This window comes from Chelonoidis abingdonii, chromosome 16, assembly GCF_003597395.2.
Source record: "Chelonoidis abingdonii isolate Lonesome George chromosome 16, CheloAbing_2.0, whole genome shotgun sequence".
In the NCBI taxonomy this organism is placed as follows: Eukaryota; Metazoa; Chordata; order Testudines; family Testudinidae; genus Chelonoidis; species Chelonoidis abingdonii.
In genome coordinates, this window is record NC_133784.1 from 20559223 (window position 1) to 20578316 (window position 19094).

The 19094-nt window shown below is 49.5% G+C and overlaps 2 protein-coding genes and 1 long non-coding RNA gene across 7 annotated transcripts in view; 1 reads left to right on the plus strand and 2 right to left on the minus strand.

Moving 5' to 3' along the window:
- Positions 1–19094, plus strand: part of CYB561D2 (cytochrome b561 family member D2) — a 532125-nt gene that overhangs the window by 28527 nt on the left and 484504 nt on the right. The window lies entirely within an intron of this gene.
- On the minus strand, positions 13154–14451 carry LOC142047835 (uncharacterized). Its single transcript, XR_012657100.1, has 2 exons — positions 14266–14451; positions 13154–14225 (listed from the first exon to the last, which is right to left on the minus strand). It is a non-coding gene; the product is annotated as an uncharacterized LOC142047835 (long non-coding RNA).
- CACNA2D2 (calcium voltage-gated channel auxiliary subunit alpha2delta 2) overlaps positions 17974–19094 on the minus strand; it is a 638569-nt gene continuing 637448 nt past the window's right edge. For all 3 annotated transcript variants that reach the window (XM_075072870.1, XM_075072869.1, XM_075072871.1), the window contains one exon: positions 17974–19032. In XM_075072870.1, coding sequence (XP_074928971.1) covers positions 18904–19032 — 129 coding nt within the window. In that variant the 3' untranslated portion in view covers positions 17974–18903. The remainder of the gene's footprint in view (positions 19033–19094) is intronic.

Here is a 19094-nt window from a genome sequence, read left to right on the forward strand (position 1 = left end):
ATTTTATTAAGTATAAAAAGTAGGATTTAAGTGGTTCCAAGTAACAACAGAGAGAACAAAGTAAGTTACCAAGCAAAATAAAACAAAACAAAACTCACAAGTCTAAGCCTAATACATTAAGAAACTGATTACAGATGAAATCTCACCCCCAGAGATGTTCTAATAAGCGTCTTTCACAGACTGGACTCCTTCCTAGTCTGGGTCCAGCAATCACTCACACCTCTGTAGTTACTGTTCTTTGTTCCAGTTTCTTTCAGGGATCTCTTTGGGGTGGAGAGGCCATCCCTTCAGCCAGCTGAAGACCAAATGGAGGGGTTTCCAGGGCCTTTTATATTCTCTCTCTTGTGGGCAGAACCCCCTTAATTCTCCTGTGCAAAATCACAGCAACAAGATGGAGTTTGTAGCCACCTGAGCAAGTCACATGTCATTGAATGATTCAGCTTTTTGCAGGCCGACGCCATTGTTTACATGTTAGTTTGAAGGTTCCCAGGAAAGCTCAGATGTGGACTGGCGTCTCCCAAAGTCCATTGTCAGTTGTGTGTTTCTTGACTGGGCACTTACTGAGAATAGTCCTTTCTCAAGAAGCTGACCAAATGCTTCACTGGTGCTACTTAGAATCAGACACACTGAGATACAAGTACATAGCCAATATTCATAACTTCAAATACAAAAATGATACAAACAGACCACATAATCATAACCAGCAAACTACAACCTTTCCACAGACACCTCACTTGACCTCCTCTGTACAAGACCTGGTGCAACCCTAGGACCCTGGTTGCAACAATGATCTATACAGTCACAGTTCATTTCAATATCACCACAAAAGGGTGACTTGATCACAGTCTACAAATACCTACATGGGGAACAGATATTTAATAATGGGCTCTTCCGTCTAGCAGAGAAATGTCTAACACAATCCAATGGTGGGAAGTTGAGGGTAGATATATTCAGACTAGAAATAAGGCGTAATTTTTTAATTAACCATCAGAACAGATTGCCAAAAGTTGGGGTGGATTCTCCGTCACTCACAATTTTTATATCAAGATTGGATGTTGCTGTAAGAATTATTGTGAGACAGTTCTCTCGCCTGTGTTACATGGGACGTCAGACTAGATGATCACAATGGTCCCTGGTGATCTTGGAATCTAGGACTTTATGACTCAAAGGGTTACAAACAATGCACCAAAGCAAAGGGAATACAGAAGCAATTTCCTTACATCCTCATGGGCATTTTACTTCCAAGAGCTGTCGCTCGCCCAATGTCTCATTCATCAGGACATCATGATGACTGTCCTTTATGGGCTTCTAATGGGTTTCCATGCTGGGGTGCCTTGGGAAATGTTTGGTTAGGAAAGTGATTGAGCTGTGTGTGATGCCTCCAATGCTCCCGCAGCTCCAAGAGAAATACTCTCGCTTTGCTCATGTTCCCTCAGCTTGATTTCCTGTTCCAGATATTAAGGAGAAGATTGTGCTCATCCGGCTGAGTCATTCCACCAGCTAACATCACGGGGTCACAGCGAGAAATGGGTCTGTTAAAATGGCCCCTTCCTTACTGCCAAGACCTGCTCCAATAAAACCCTCACATCCCACAACCCATTACTGCTGCTGGATATGCCCCAGATTTTACAAATGTTTTCCTTTTCATTGGGACTATTTTTTGTAGACCTCTGCCTGTGACACCAGGCTTCCTTGGTTGCCACTGGCCCAATTCTCCTCTCTCAGCACGTCACTCAGGAGTAACTCCAGTGGAGCTACACTGGCATAAACCCTGGTGAGAAGAGAATCCAGCCTCAGGAGTCCTGCTATAAATGGCTTAGCATGCATCCACACTAGGAAAAAGGGTGTTAGTGAACACATGATAAAATCCTAGATATCATTAGAGGGAGCCTCAGGCTACTAACTCAGGGGAAAGCAACAAATCATCATGTCTTTCAGGATTTTACCTGGTGGGAAGAACACACTTTTCTTCCTAGTGAAGACAAGGCCCTAAGAGGGGAGAGAAATTCTAACAGTTACATCTCAGACCCCTCTAGAGAGGCTTTTAAATAGCTCATCACTGGATCATGAGATAAGCTGAAAGCACAGCTGCTCCTACTAGTCTATTTCAGTAGTGCCTAGAGGCCCTGGTTGAGATCAGGATGCCAGGGTGCTAAGCGCTGTACATACACACAGTAATAGGTGGTCTCAGCTGGGAAGAGTTTACAGACAAGACATTAACGGATGGGGAAACAGAAGAAGAGAGAAGACAAATTGGTTGTCCAAAGTGGCAGTGGCAGACCCAGAAAGAGAATCAAGATCTCCTGAGTAAACCCATATTTCCTGTCTTCATTTTCTAGCTGCTCTGTGGGTGCTCTGCTCCCCATAGCGGCAGGGGACATGAACAGTCAGCGCGGGAAAGGTAAAGTATTGGAAGAACAGCTACATCTTCTACCCTGAGCAGTAATAGCTCCCCGTCTGTGACTCTGTCAAGCCACAGGGGAAGTCTGGACATCCGCCTGTGGGAAAGTTGGGCAGGGAGGTTTGGTGGCTTTGTGAGCCATCCCTGCCGCCGCTGCTGAGGTGGAGGAGATTCCTGGAGGTCTCATGAGTGCATTCCAGGGGGCTGTGGGACAGCACCTCACACTCACCTTGCTGCTCAGAGCAGCAGTATTGCCGGACCCTGGCAGCTTTCCCCTCAGCTGTAGGAAGGGAGGAAATGGGCCCTTGTCTTTTGTTCATGGGGTTGGGGACACAGTAATTTTTAACTGAAAAACAGATACACAGCTTGGAAGGGTCCAGGTGCATGTTGGGCTGGGAGCAGATTCTGCAGGAGAATTTTAAAAGCACAGCATCAACATGAGAGGACAATATGTTTGGGTAGAGGACCCCCAGCACAAAGCACACAGGATCCTAGGGCAACGCTGCACCACTAAGTTCCCTGCTGTTGACTGTCCAGAGTCCACAGCTACAGCTCTACATTTCAGAGCCAACATGCTGATGCATCCCTAAAGGAATGCCAAGTTCTCAAGGGCACAGTGTCATTCCCCAAGACTGATCTCTCTGGGGGCGAGATTGCACCAAAACTAGTTATAGAGGTAGTATGATGAGTGGAACTGAAGAGAGAGGATAAAGTTTCAGGTGGGACTCAGATTGGTGAAGGACCTGAGGTGCAGCTATAAAAGCCAAGTACTGGTTGCTGCTGGCATTAATAGCAGAACCTCAGTAGATACTGCTGGCCTCACAGCATATTAAACACTGTAACTCTGCCTGCTTAATGCATCACTTATTGCTAGTGAAACCACACAGCCAATTGGATTAGATTTTTATCCATAAACATTGATTTCATCAGACACACACAAAATAACAAAACAATATTTTCACCTATAATAATCAAAATTTAGAGAGCAGCAAAGTTAGAAAAACTGATTAGAGTTTGATTTAAAATTTACATTGTATATTTTAACAGCTGATGTTGACAATTTGTGATTTTATAATTATAAAGCTTTAACTTTTTGAATCTCAGCATCTATTATTACTAATTATTGTTTTGACACCCCCCAATAATTTCCCACAACTGTGAAAGTTGAAATAGCTGACAAAAACATTAAAAATTCTTAAAATTCATAAGCTTGCCGAGCTGTGAAACATTAAATTGATAAAAATAGAAAAAATGTTTAAAAATAAATATCGATATTATCTGTTGAAATGATGAAAAATAAAAATTGAATTCTGCCAAGCCTGCTTTATATGCTCAAGGATAAAGAAGCAATTTATGCCCACATTCGAGAGGCTTTTTCTGCCAAATTTCAGTAAGTGGGGGACTTTTCCTTGCTTCAGGAAGACTCCTTGCCATAGAAAGAACAGAGGACTTGGGGCACCTTAGAGACTAACAATGTATTTCAGCATAAGCTTTCATGGGCTACAGCCCACTTCATCGGATGCATAGACTGGAACATACAGACAGAAGATATTTATACATACAGAGAACATGAAAAGGTGGAAGTACATACCAACTGTAAGAGGCCAATCAATTGAAATGAGCTATCAGCAGCAGGAGAAAAAAAACTTTTGAAGTGATAACTGAGATGACCCGTAGAAGGTGTGAGGAGAACTTAATATAGGGAAATAGATTCAATTAGTGTAATGATCCAACCATTCCTAGTCTCTGTTTAAACCTAAGTTAATTGTATCTAATTTGCATATTAATTAGAGTTCAGCAGTCTCTCTTTGGAGTCTGTTTTTGAAGCTTTTTTTGTTGCAAAATTGCCACCTTCAAGTCTGTCACTGAGTGGTTAGAGAGGTTGAAGTGTTCTCCCACTGGTTTTTGAATGTTATGATTCCTGATGTCAGATTTGTGTCTGTAGCGAGGCGGTGTGGCTCCCCTCCTCCACAGGGAGGGTTGAGCCCCGTCCATCTTCCCCCAGGGCGGAACTTCCGGGTGGAAGCCCCGGCCCCCAAAGGGTCAGGCGGCGACCCGGAAGTATAAAAGCCAGGCGCCGGCCTTCAGTTGGAGCTCAGCAGCCGGCGAGAGCAGATGTGCCGGATGACCCTCGTCGCTGGGAGGCTGCCGAGCTCCGAGACAGGGACCATGCCTTGCCGGAACCGACCCGCAGCAACCACGACCCTGAGCTGCGGGAACTACCCGCCGCTACCGCAGCCAACTACGGCTTGGAGGACTTTTGGACGCGAGACCTGGCCAGCTCACAGGAAGTACCCCGATCTACCTAGGCCCGGCCCTGGGGGACCCATGACGGTAGAACGACCGGCGGCGGACCAGGTAGGGAGCGAAAGGGGGGATGGAAAGTAGCCCGGGGGCGGCTGAACCAAGTCAAGCGAGAAGTCCGCAGCCGATGATCGTGTGTGTCGGTCAGGCCCCATACCGCGCTGTCAGTGTGTTCGGGTTCAGGATCCCCCCGTCACTCTGTCAGTGTGTTTCGGGCTGGATCCCCACTGACGCCACACGGCGAGAGCCGCTACTTAGGGCCCGGGCTGGAACAAGAGGAAGTGGGTGGGCCTTGCGTTCCCCTGTCCACCCGGTAGCCGGGTGGCGCAGTATTCCCCTTCGCCACAGCTACCGTGTGTTGGCTGCTCTGCCCGCCCCAAAGGGCCAGAGCCCCCTCTGGACTGTGTGTGTTGCTCTGCCCTGCCTCAAAGGGCCAGAGCCCCCTCTGGACTGTGTGTGTTGCTCTGCCCTGCCCCAAAGGGCCAGAGCCCCCTTTGGACTGTGTTTGGTGCCCTGCCCGATCCAAGGGCTGGGCCCCGATTAACTTTGTCTCTGCTCTGCCCTGCCCGATCCAAGGGCTGGGCCCCGATTAACTTTGTCTCTGCTCTGCCCTGCCCCATACAAGGGCTGGGCCCCGATTAACTTTGTCTCTGCTCTGCCCTGCCCCAAAGGGCCAGAGTCTAGTGTACTGTGTTTGGTGTCCGCCTGTATCCACGGCGGGGCCCCACTAACTTTGCTGTGTCCCAGTCCACTCCAGAGGGACCGAACGCCCGGACAGTGGATCGCGGACCGGAGGGACAAGACCTGGTGAGAACAGGACGAGGCCGGTGTGGCTCCCCTCCTCCACAGGGAGGGTTGAGCCCTGGCCTCCCTCGTCACAGTGTCCATTTATTCTTCTGTGTAGAGACTGTCCAGTTTGGCCATAGGACACTCCCTCCTGGCCACAGGCCCCTGCCCCAGCAATACACAGTAGTACCATTAGATTCATTCACCTCTACCTGTGTGTGTTGGCAATCATGGAAGGACTGATAGTTATGACTGCTGGTGTCGCAGACAGGCTGTCTGGATATTGGTGCTTGATTGTTTTTCCCTTCTCCATTCTCTGTGGCAGCTGCTTTCCAACAGATCTCGTGCACGTCAAAAGGAAAGTGCAGTCCTTTCTCTAACAGCAGATGACACAAACATGGATGGGGGTCCGTGTTGTGGCAAAGTACCTGCCTCTCCTTTTGTTAGCTCAGTCTGCCAACCCAAGCGCTGAAAAAAAAAAAAGAGGTGATAGGTGGCACTTCGGCGGCTGTTCAGTCGCACCGCTTCATTCTTTGGCAGCAGTTCGGTGGCGGGACTGAGGGACCTGTCGCCGAATTCCCACCGAAGATCTGGCCGTGCCATTCGAATAGTGGACAGAGTGCCGCCCCTTTGTATTGGCCACTCCAAGCACCTGCTTCCTTAGTTGGTGCCTGGAGCCAGCCCTGTTAATGGATAGTGGATCTTGGAAGGCTCCAAGCCACATAAGAAGTTCACATGAGGACGTTCGAGGTAGCATGTGAACCATGGCTGCTACCTGTAAGTTCTGAGTCATGCATGGACATGTGACTTGTGCATGTGACTCCAAAATCCCATCTTGTAGCTGGACTTCTACATAGGAGAGGGAGGAGTATCCACCCACAACAGAAAGTCTATTTAAACCCTTGGGAGACCCCTCCATTTTGCCCTCAGCTGGCTCAAGATATTGCCAAATGTTTCATCACCTTTGAGAGACTGTGCACCCTCCGTGCAATCCCTGAAGATCAAAAGATGACCACATTGATAGCAAAATTGACTGGCAGAGCTCCGGACTTATGCAGTAAGATGCCTATTGACGATGGTTCAAACTATGGTAAATTTAAGGAGCTGGTTTTGAAACCATTTCAGGTTACACTTGAAACCTACAGGGTTAAATTCAGGAGTCTTAAGAGGGAACCTGGATTGAGTAATGTGGCTACTTTAATTGAAATAATAAATTTGGTAGATAAGTGGGTGAGGGGGAAAGGCATTACAAGCTTTGAAGGAATGTGTGATTTGGTTACTCAGGAACAATTCCTGAATATGTGCAGTGATGATGTAAAACAGTATTTGTGGGACAAAAAGGTAAATGCAGTGGGTAAATTAGCTGGTTACGCAGACGCTTATGAGCAAGCACAAGCTGCAATTAAATAATATAAACTAGTGGTAGAGGGGTACAGGGCTGGGGGAAAGCAGAAGCACCATTTTACCCCGGGAAAAGGGAGGCTGGGCATTCACCTCCTCACACCCCTATTACTCATCCCAAATCTCCTGTACAAGTAGAGGAACCCAAGAGGTGCTATAATTGTAGGTCCACTGGGCACCTGAGGAATAAGGTGGAAACAGAAAGCAAGTAACACATGAAGCTGCTGCTTCTCAGAGCCCTGCTGCTGCCTCTTCCCACATAGGATTTGTAAAGCTTGCTTCTGCACGACCAAGCAGGGAGCATATCCATGCCATTAAACTGAATGGTGAATTACTCATTGGATTGAGAGATATGGGGGAAGAGATTTCTGTGGTCAGGAGGGACCTGATCCAGGAGAAGGATTTGTTGCCGGGAAAATGGCAAAATTAGAACTGGTGGGAGGTTACAAATTCCTTGCACCTTTAGCTAAAGTACACATGCAAACTAGGGGTTTGCAGGCTAAACTGACTGTTGCAAAAGTGGCACACAATTTTGCACTGTTTCTACAAGGGAATGATTTCTTTAATGTGGCAGAATATGTCCCAGGGTTGGTTAGCAGTGAGAAGGAATCTTGTGCTGAAAGCCACGGGGGGGCATAAAGTTACATGGACTGCTCAGGGCCGCCCAGAGGATTCAGGGGGCCTGGGGCAAAGCAATTTTGGGGGCCCCTTCCATAAAAAAAATTACAATACTGTATTCTCATGGGGGCCCCTGCAGGGCTCGGGCAAATTGCCCCACATGCTCCCCGCCAGGGGCGACCCTGGGAAAAATAAACCTCTCAAAACTGGGTTTGTGCCGAGATGTGGAAGAACTTCTTTACAAGGTATTGCTGGTTCTCAGCATCAGCTAGTGCTAAAAGGCACTAAAGCTCATTAAAAGGGTTAGAGAAATATTTTCCGTCAAAACTTTTTTTGGATCGAAAACTAGGGGTTTTCAAAGCAGAAAAAAATTGCGGACAATGTCTCTTTCCTTCAAAATTTGTTGTGTTTTTTAATGAAAGAAGCGAAATAAGTCGGCCAAAACCTGAATAGGTTTGGGGTTTCAGACAGTGTGTGGCCAAATATTGCTGCTGTTGTTTGATTGTTTAAAGAAACCTAAAAAATTCTGCTCTAAAAAAATCCAAAACTTTGAACAAACTCAACTTTGTGACAAATGCCTGACCCATCCAGTCCCAAGATTTTTCACAGGTCTGTTCTCTGCTGCTCTTCTTGACCCTCAATCTGTCTCCATAAAACTTGGGGGTTCATTAGGTAAAACATAAAACAGCCATACTGGGTCAAAACCGAAGGTCCATCGCAGCACCAAGTAACCTGTTCGGCCGAACCCATGGCAATTGCAGTGCCCCAGAGGGTCAAACACTAACAGTAAATCGATCAGTGATTCTCTTCCCGCCATTCCCTCCATACCTTCTGACAAATGTAGGCAGACCACCATTCGTCCCCACCTGCTAAAGCCATTAATGGACTTAACTTCACTGCATTAAATCTGTTCCTAGAGACTGACACCATGGGTCCTCATCACAAACTGGTGACGGTTACTGTGGGTTTGTCTTAGTATAGCTTATGTCATGCTCCACAAACTGAGCATTTGAGCTGTCCAAATTGGATAGCCTAATGTCATAAAACGACATGCTCAAAATAGAATGCAATGTGAATGAAACATCAGGGTGCTAAAATTAAATTAAGCCCAAGGGGTTCTCAAACTGGGGGTCGGGAACGCCTGCAGGGAAGTCCAAGGTTATCAGTGGGTTGTGCACTTGTCACCTCCACTCTCAAAACCGCACTTCCTCCAGCCATTTATAAATGGTAATATATAAAAAAAGTTTTTCAATATTGGGGAGGCGGGTCACACCAGAGGTTTGCTATGTGAAAGGGTCACCAGAACAAAAAAGTTTGAGAACCACTGAACTAACACCCCTCGAAGCCTCAGGAATGCAGGGAGGGGAGGGGTTGTTCTCCCTTGGTAGGGTCAGGAAAGAGGTAGGTGTGTAGGATTATGCTCTTCTCATGGAATCCCTGGCCTCAGTGGCTAATTTAATGAAGCTACTCTCCCCTGACATGAATCTCCCTATGGCACTGAAATGAATATAGACGTAATTGGCATTTGAGAAGTAAAACGATGGTAGCCCAATGGAAAAGCTTACAGCTTGCTTTCTTGCAAGCCTCAACTGCTGGATGAGCTTTAGAGTGGGAAGCTGTGCTCTCAAACAGCTAGCCCTGCCCGCTATCTGACCCCCTCCTTCCTGCCCCCCAACTGCCACCCCCCTTAGAATCCCAACCCATTCTGTTCCTGGCACCGCACCTCGCTCACCTGGAAGCCTCAGTGCATCGTATCCAGCAGTGTCCCTGAACAGCGGTGCAGTGTGGCTCCGTGGAGCTCCTGAGCTCGCCCTGCTCAAAGCCACGTGGTAAGGGAGAGGGCTGGCGCTCAGGAGTCCTGCGGAGCCACAGGGCACTGCTATCAGGACGCTGCTGAATCTGCTGAGGCGCCGGGTGAGGGGCAGAGGCGGGTCAGGCTGCGCGGGAGCCTCGCCCGTTCTCTTGGGCGGCCGCACTCGGAGGCCCGGGGCTGGGCAAATTGCCCAACTTGCCCCCCCGCCCGGCAGCCCTGGGGCTGCTAGGGAAATAGGAGGATGTCTCTTAGATTCCTCTGTAGCACTACAGAATGCAGCTCTGGGGGCAGGGATGGTTGTAGCCAGTTCCTGTAGCTCCAGGGCTCAAGGCAAGTTCCAGAGGGAGGGTCTGGACGAAGCCAGCTCCTGTCCTGTAATCATCTCCCTAGGGGAGGGGAATGTTCCACCTTGTAGCAGGGGTGCCACGCCAGCTGCTGACAGTAAGTTGCAGGTCAGCAGGGGACAAAGCTTGCCCTGGGGTGCACAGAGACATGTCTCCTGAAGGTGGAAGTTGGGGTTCTGGTGACCGCTGCAGTGGGAGTAGACCCCAAGGACTCTGTAACTGGAAGCAAGTTCAACCTGAAGGAATTTTGCTGGCCAGTGAAAGGTCTGTCATAGCTGGTAGCTGTGAGCCCACGGCTGAACCAAGGTCAATTTCCCTTTTGGGGGAAACAGAGGTGTCTGACCCAGAGGGAAGGTGGAGGGAGGCAGAGAGTCTGCCCACTTTTTGTAGGGAGGATCTTTGCCAGGAGGAGGGTGAAAAATCTGCATTTAAAATGCTAGACCCCTCTTCTGTAGATCAGGGTTTAAGGGAAAGCCGGGGGTCAGATCTCCTGGAGGGGAACAGCCTCCCAGCTAACCTTTTGGGAACAGAGAGTGAGGTATCCAAGGGGATCATACCCATCCAGAGCACCCCATTGACAAGGGACACCCCACTGACAATCATAAACAGAGGCACCTCTTCTCTGCTGATCTTCAACCATGGTCCCACCATGGCCTTACTAAACATAAGGAGATGAAAGCTGGCCCCTCCCTGGAGCTCTCCTTCTGCAAACTCTCACTCCCTCTACTTGGACTCTGCAGGCATCTCTCCTGCTCTATGGCTGAGTGCCACCAGCCAGGGTTTTCTTGCTGGAAGCTCCTTTTCCCCCAGCAGGTTCTCACTTCTTCCCCTCCCACAGGGCTCCCTGCTGCTCCTGCTTCTCCTTCTTAATGATAGCCCTGCTCCTTACTGGAAATACCCATCCCCTTCTCAGCTGCAGCCCCTACCCTCCTACAGGCCCATGTACCATTCTGGGCAGGTGCTATGAAAGGCATCCTCATTGCCCAGCTGGAGCGGTGGGGTAAGCAAGCGGCTTAGCAGAGGCCCAAGCTGACGGGATTTCCCTTCCTGTTGGGGTTTCGGGCCCTGAGCAGAAGATGACAGCACCCAAGTGACTCAGGAGCGTTGTATATGCTGGGCACTGGAAGGCAGGGAGAGCCGGATGCCTTACACAAATTTTGACAGATTCTTGTATGTTCCCCTGAAGCCTTTTACTGGGCACAGCAGAAACCATAAGGGCTTTATTCACTTCTCATTTAGGGCCGATTCTCCTGCTAGAAAGCAGTGATATGCAAACCTCCACAGTTCAGGAGCCAAATTAGTACTCAGCATTACCCAAAAAACCTTCACTGTTTCGTTTACTATAGTACTACATAGTCCTATTTAAACAGTATGACAGGGGAATGATAGGTCCATCAGTGCTATTAGCCAGGATGGGCAGGGACTGTGTTCCTAGCTGCTGTTTGCCAGAAGCTGGGAATGAGCGACAGGGGATGGATCACTTGATGATTACCTGTTCTGTTCATTCCCTCTGGGGCACCTGGCACTGGCCCCTGTCAGAAGACAGGATACTGGGCTAGATGGACCTTTGGTCTGACCCAGTATGGCTGTGCTTATGTTGACTGACCAAGTATTATTATCAACTACAGTTAGTTAATAATACAGTGAAAACATCCTGATTAGTTAATAACTTAAGACTGGTTAATTATGAAGTCACAGTGTTTTAACATCATGTGCCGCAAAAGCCACATTGTGGCGCGCGAACCACAGTCTGAGTATTGCTGCTATAAAGGACCCTACTGTTGAGTTTGGTGGCCTTAAGTTGGCACCTTACCCTGGTGTAGCTCAGCGTCTGTAGCACTATGGCTGAGGTTTCGTTGCCACTGCCATCTCTTTGCTAGTTGCAGCCAGAGACGTGTTACTCGGCTAGTCAGCTCTTTGGGGCAGAGATAGGTGGTTTTGGTTTGTGTTTGTACAGCGCTTAGTGCAATGCGGGCTTCTAGGTGCAATCACAGTGCATGTACCTAACAAACAATAAGAGAGGGAGGGCTAAGAATGCAGCGGAGTTCCCCCTAAAGACAATATTAAGAGAACATTATGATTGTCAACAAACCCTAATTGCTAGCAACTCAGGCAAGTCAATGGTCCAACAGCACCCTTAACTCTGCCCACCTTCTCCATAGCCTAACCTCATAGGTGGGCAGAAGACACAGGAGGGCACAGTTAAGGGTGCTGTTAGCATTTAACCTGCCCATGTGGGGTTATAAATTGCGGTAATGCGACCAGTAGTTGTTGGCTGATTTCAGCCACACTCCCCTTTCTGGCTTCTGCCAGGTGGTGGCAGGGTAGATCTTTGAGGTCCAGCCTCGTTCTGGAAGGGCCCCAATTTGGTCAGTGTCTAGCTGACATTTACTCATCTTCCTGTAACCCCTGAGGGGTAATGCAGGGTGGCCCCAATGCCTAGATGGGGAAACCGACACACACGTAGAGGGGAGATAACCTTACAACACGGCCAGGATTAGAACTCATGCCCTTACCAGCCTGATGTTGACCTGTTCCGTCTCCCCATCCCCACCCCTTGGTGCAGCTATCCACCAGCCTGTCTCCCACCATTGCCAGCAGGCCAGCCAGTAGGCAGCCAGTGGCCGTGTCTTTGTGGGGCTGCATTTTGTGGCATAGGAAGGTGTATGCATTTGTGACTAAACAGCAACTGAGAGACAGATCCAGGGACTGGGATGCTTAGGGTGCATTTGTGCAACCTCTATCATGTCTCCCCTCAGCCAGCCCTCTGGCTCTCCTAAGGAGCCTGCTGATGCCATAATGAGCATCAACCAGCTAGGTGTGCTGGAGAACACTGATGGGTGCTCCCTTCACCAGCGCCTTCCTGGGGGAGCAAGCTGCTTCCTCCAGCCTTGGGGCCCTAGGTCCTGAGTCCTGATATGGCACCAGCCCAGCTCAGCTGCCCTGACAAGTCTCATGGCCAGGATACGTTGGGACGACCCGTCCTCCTGTAGGAAACCCCCCATACCTGAATGAAGGGCTTGTCCACTTGCATTCTCCATGTTGGGCCCACATGGTTAGCAAGGGGGCAGCTGGCTTTGGCCATTGCAACCCCTTGCCAGCTGAGTACAGGAGCACAGCCTGCTTTGTATATCTAAAAGAACGTAACAATATCCTGCACTGACATGTCACCCTCCCAGAGTCAAGCAGGAGCAATCAATCCATTAAAAAATATATTCTGCTTGCTAGAATATATATTCTGCTTACTGTATTTTTCACTCCATGCATCTGATGAAGTGGGTTTTAGCCCACGAAAGCTTATGCCCAAATACATTTGTTAGTCTCTAAGGTGCCACAAGGACTCCTCGTTGTTTTTGCTGATACAGGCTAACACAGCTACCGCTCTGAAACCAATCCATTAAAGCACCTACAAATTCCCCACATATATGGCATCCCAGCCACCCTCCCCAATCCCATGCAAAACCAGTTAAAAAAAGCCACCACGTGTGAAGTGAAAATATGAACATTATTTAATAACTGATCCTCTGTAATAAACAATTTGAAAATATCTTACAAGGAATCACACACACAATATTTTACAAAGTTTTTTGTCTTTTTTTTAAGTTTTCTGACTCTCCTGTACAAAAAAAGATAACAAAATAAAATCAAATTAAAAAAAAACCAACCCTTTCGAATGAGCAGAAGAAAGTGTTCAGATGAGGAATGATCAAGATTTGATCCCAGCAGAACAACTATCTAGTGGTTCACTTTGTTCTTTTAGTTTTTTAGTTTTTTAAACGTAAAATAGAATATATATATTTATATTTATGTATAGGCTTTTTTTGTTATTCTCAAATGAGCACCTAACTAGACTATAGAATTACACAGACTCCCAGTAACACAGAGCCAGCCATCTGTTCAAAACACGTTTCCCAGAGACATTTAACCAAACACACACTGAAAAAGCTACAAGCAAAATGACCATTAATTAACCCAGTCATTAATTAATGAATCACTTCCCTTACCCGCCCCCCCCCCCGCCCCGTCCGGCTCAAGGGTCAAACCGGCAAGGTCCGTGGCTTCCCCCTGCCCACCCCCCTCCCATCCCATCCCCCAAGTTGGTTTAGTTGAATTAATTTTATAAAAGCATTATGAAGGTCCGGAGACTTCAATTGCAGCCAGTCCTGGGCACCCCCTGCTGGCAGCTGTGTGTGGGGTACAGGGGTACATGGACATGCTAAAATGATGATGGCCAATAGACCAATGCAGCCCCCAGTGCTGCACTGGAAACGGAGCAGCTGAGGGTGAGATGAGGTGTGCTCCAGCCCCCGTTGCCTTCCAAAATGGGGATGGGGTAGGTCACTGGTTCCCCATTTCCTGCCCTGCGCCCACCCCCAAACCCTGGCTCCTCTCCTCCACCCAGTCCCCAGCACCCTGCACATGCACAAAATTCCTTCACGGGCTCCCTCGCTAGCCTGAGCGTACTCTGCACAGCTCTGCCCTGGCCATCCCCTCTACCTCCACCATCACCGCATCCCCTGCACTCTGTCACAGCTATCCCCTCTACCCTCACCCCCACCTTATCCACTGCATCTGCCCCGGCTATTCCTCACCCCCACCTCATCCCCTGCACTCTCCCCCAAACATCCCCTACCCTACCCCCACTTAATCCTCTGCATTCTTCCCCTGCCATACCCCAGCTTATCCCCTGCACTCTGCCCCAGTCACACCCTGCCTTACCCCCACCTCATCCCCTGCATTCTGCTTCAGCCATCCCTTCCCCCCATCCCCACCTCATGCACTGCACTATGTCCCTGCCATCCCCCATCCTCTCCCCATCCCCTGCATTATGCCTGGCTCTTCCCTGCCCCACCCCACACTTTGTCAGCACACTCTGCCCCAGCCATCTCCTCCCCCACTCCCACCTCATCCCCTGCACTCTGCACTGCTGGCGCTTCACTGGGAGATCTCTGAAATTCCTTCAGGCTGGCAGTGCCAGCCTCCTGCAGGGCACACAACTTGGGGGCAAAGGGGCTGGGGTGCTCATGGCAATGGTGGGATCTAGTAAGATTTCCTCAAGGTAAAATGAATATAGTGCCAGGGGAATTCAAGGGGAAAAGCCACCTCTAGTGCTGGGTCTTCTGACAGGTCTCCTGTCTGGCCCTGCGGCCGCTGGGTGAAGTTTGTGTCAGGATCAGAGGAAGGATACAGGGGGAATGGTGCTACCAGGCTCCTGGATGAGGGGTGATGGCAGTAGCCTAGCACAAAATGGCCCCCTGAACCAAAGATTGTGTTAGGGTGTATGCGGGAGTGTGTGTACGTACATGTGAGTGTGTGTTCACAGCAGGGGTAGCCATGTGGGCCAGGTGTGTGCTCAGTTTGGTGTATGCGTCTGTGAATGTACAAGAGTGTGTGTTCTCTTGTGAGTATGAGGGGATATGTCTGCACATGGCTGTGTGCACGCATGGAGTGAGTGTGTATGTGTGGTGGGGGTATATCTGACAAGGGCTGTGCTGTTGCTGGACCACAGGACGCACTCTGCCCAGCAGGCACAGAGCTGTGGTGCCAGGGTGGAAGTGGGCTCAGCGAGGGCACTAGCCTAGTAAAGCTCCAGGGGGCTAATGTCTTGTTTCAGGACATGGCAGGTGCGTGGGAAGGAGCCTGGCTTTGCTCTGGGAGCCCAGGCTGGGCTGCAGGGTGCTGTGATCGAGAGACACTGTTCTCACAGAGCAGAGACGATGCAGCCTGGCTGGCAGTGCTGATGGGGCTGTGCTGTCCATGTTCCAGGTGCAACTGGCTATGCCACACGCTAGCAGCCAGGGGAAGGGAAATACAACCTCTGTATGAACCCCTTCTCTGTGAGCTAACAAAGAGCTCTCCTAGCTGAAAGGAACAGCCTGCTACAGTCACAGGGGTGCGATCAACAAAGGGCTCATCCGAGCTCAGTGGACACTCCGCTGGGCCTTCAGCCACTTGGTTATACAAGCAGCTCACAATGTGGCTTCTGTATATTGGCTCCACACTATGGTGTCATAGAGCAGAGCAATGCCCACCCCCACCCGTTCCTAGCTCTTCCTGCCCAGGTGTCAACACACCGAAAATCAAGGAGATTCTATAGGAGTGTACATCTGGTTCTCTCTCACTTGGCCTTTGGTTTCTATTTGCTGCTGAGCAGGGACACACATTCTCTGGCTCTGTGGCTTCAGGCAAACACACAGATGGGGGCGAGGTAGCGACAGGCTGGTTTGTACCCTAGGGGTTCAGTCCGGCTTTGGTGAGAAGTGAAAGGAAATGGGGGTAGGGCATGATCTAATTTAGAACCTCACAGACGTTTGCCCATGTCACAAACCAGTCGCATGGTCTGGCACGGCTAGGCAATCTTGGCTCAGGAGAGACCGAGAGCTAGGGTACAGGATGAGGTTGGGGCCACAGGTCAGCCCCTCATGATGTTGCTTTATGCGCCCACCCATGAAGCAGCAATGAGCGAAGGTCCTTTCCCCTTTCCTGGCCACCCAATGCAAAGAGGCAGAGGAAATATTTGGCTGAAAAGAAGGGAGCTTTGGGGTCAGGAGGATACTCAACTGCAGCTGAACCTGTGTAGAATGGCATCCCACCCTGTGCACCAGGAACAGCCCCAATGGCTGGGGACAGGCACAGAGCTAGCCCTGCCGCTTTGACATCCCATCTAGCCATCACTCGCTATGGGGGGAGGGATTCTGACTTTGATTTGAAAAGCCAGCCGCAGACATAAGACATGCGGCTATGAAGACAACTGGAGGGGCTCTTGGTGGGGGACAGAGGCTTGAGTTGAGTGGCAGGTGCTCATAGAACCCTCTCCCCTAAAACCAAATCTGAAAGGCCCATGTTGGCGGCATCTGATGCCATCTGGATACATATGTGACATCAGGGACAGAAAGTGCTGGCTGCTGCTTGAAAGACGGGTCAGTCTCAAGTCTCTGAGGGCTGGTCTACACTAGGGGAAGGGGATCAATCTAAGATACGCAACTTCAGCTACGTGAATAGCGTAGCTGAAGCCGAAGTATCTTAGATCGAGTTACCTACCGTCCTCATGCCACGGGATCGACATCCGTGGCTCCCCGTCGACTCCACTACCGCCGTTCGCGTTGGTGGAGTTCCGGAGTCGACAGGAGCGCGTTCGGGGATCGATATATTGTGTCTAGATGAGACACGATATATCGATCCCCGAGAAATCGATTGCTACCTGCCGGTAGTGAAGACATACCCCCAGTTAGCGAGACCCAAAGATCCAGATGTTCTGCCCTCTCCCAGACATCTGGGTGCTTCACAGGCCCAGGGTAACTCACGTCATGAAATGAGGCATTCCGAGTGTGAAAACCAGGGCTGTGGGCACCCAGGGCATAATGTGTCAAATGCACCATGGCATCCCCCTGCTGGTGGTGCACCTGGGACTTACTGTTGCCTGTGTAGCATCTTCCTCCTTCTCTTGCCCTGCATGCTGTTTTGGGAGACTGAACCTACCGCTCTGGGGGCCTGACTCCCTGCTCTGTGGCCAAAACTCCTCACCAGCACATGTCCCTTCCCAAGCATCCACCAGGCTCACATGGGGCAACCAACGCCAAAGATGCGTAAGGTTAAACTTCCCCTCAGAGGCGGAGTCAATGGGAGTGACATGAGGGCACCACTTAGCCATTTTGGAGGGCTCAGTTCAGGGACCCTCCTCCTCTACTAGAGCTGCCCTGGATGCCAGTCCCTCTGGGGTGGTATTTGGGGTGTGAGGGCCAAATGCACCCTGGTGTATCTCTGCTGACTTAACAGTTACACACAGGGGTGAGCTTGGGCTGGGTTTTTTGGAGGTGTTGAACCCCACTGAGGTCAATGGGAGCTGTGGGGGCTCAGGACCCTCCTTATATCAGGCCCTGGGTGTTTTAAAAGGCCCTGTTGGATCCTCTCCAGCTCTGCATGCCTGGTGGAGAATGAATCAGCACACAGGATCAGGGCATGCTACTCAAAGGAGTGGGCAGTGCCTGCCCCAGTGGTGGTAGTCTGGTCCACAGAGAGCCCCATGAACCCTTAAGCCAAGCTTCTTGACAATGTACCCTTGGGTCAATTGTCCAGGGGCATCTGTTATCCGGCCTGAGTTGTAGTGGGAGGATCTCTCTGGGGAATGAGGCAACAACATGGACTAGAAAGTTCTTCTTAGCCATGGTTAGTCCGACCCCACTGTATGCCAGGGCTAGAATGATGCACATGAATGGCTGCTGAAGGTCTTGGATCCCCTTTCTCACTTCCCCACTACAGAGTTATCAATTTAAATAAATAATACTGACCATGACATTCAATTCAAGTTTCTTTTTTTGTGTGTGTGTCCTTGTTGCTGACAATAAATATTTGTACTTCTTCAGGCTAAAACGTTGGAAAGCAGATGTAGAAAGATATGGTTTCAAATCCTCAGGCTACAAAATAATAATTGAAGATTGGAATAAGATGGATGTAAATAAGGTGAGACTTGGACGGGATGGTGTAGGAAAGCACCTAGGGATTAGGCGGCATGGAGAAGCAAATGAGGACATTATAAAATATAACATCGGTTGTTTTTTGAGTTCAAGAAGCCATGGTGATTGGTTGAGAAGTTAACAAGACTTGTCTCAATTTGGCAAGAAAACACCATTTTTTTTCTCTTCTATTTTGTTTTGTGTTTTTGTTTGGATCGGAAGGGCAGGAGGGTGGATTATATCAAACACAAGAGTAATCCGGTTAAATACTTTAAGACAGCAAAATGGTAAGACATCTCTCAATGGAAACTACAAAATCTCCCAGAATTCCACAGGTTCCATGAGGGAAAAGAGCAAAAAAAAAGAAAATCGAACCAAAAAACCAGGTCACTGTTCTTTGTATTTGGCCAACAGCTCAATGGAAGGGAGAGGATGGGGTCAAGGAGTCAAGAGCTCAAGGACGCTTGCTGTCTGAAGAACAGAAGCCTCAAATGGGTTGTGATTCCCCAAGTCTTGCTCAAGCTCAGTTCTTGCCAACCTTCTGCACAGAGACGCTAGAAAGGCAAGGCCAGGTTGGAGAGGATGGGAAACAAAGCAAAAGGAAAAAGAAAAAGATATTCCAGGCTCCTCAGTGGAGCAAGAGGAGGTCATCATGAGCCACAGCCAAGGTGTAACCAGAGCAGATGGGACGAGAAGAAGTTACCCTTTTCCAAGACGCCTGGAGAGGATGGAGATGGAGTTTTAAACAAAAGAAAAATGGATGGGTTGGACCAGATGGATGTTTTAAAGGCAAGATGCCGAGGACAGAGGCTGGCGGCTGGCAGTCAAGTAGAAGAGCAGCAGCTGCATGGATAACAAGACGCTGAGGAAGGGTTTGAAGGAGGCCCCTCTGCCGCAGTCTGAGGTATCTTCCTGAGGAGACAAAAGGTGAGATGGTTTCCGCAGGGATGGGGTGGGCAGGCGAGATCGTCACA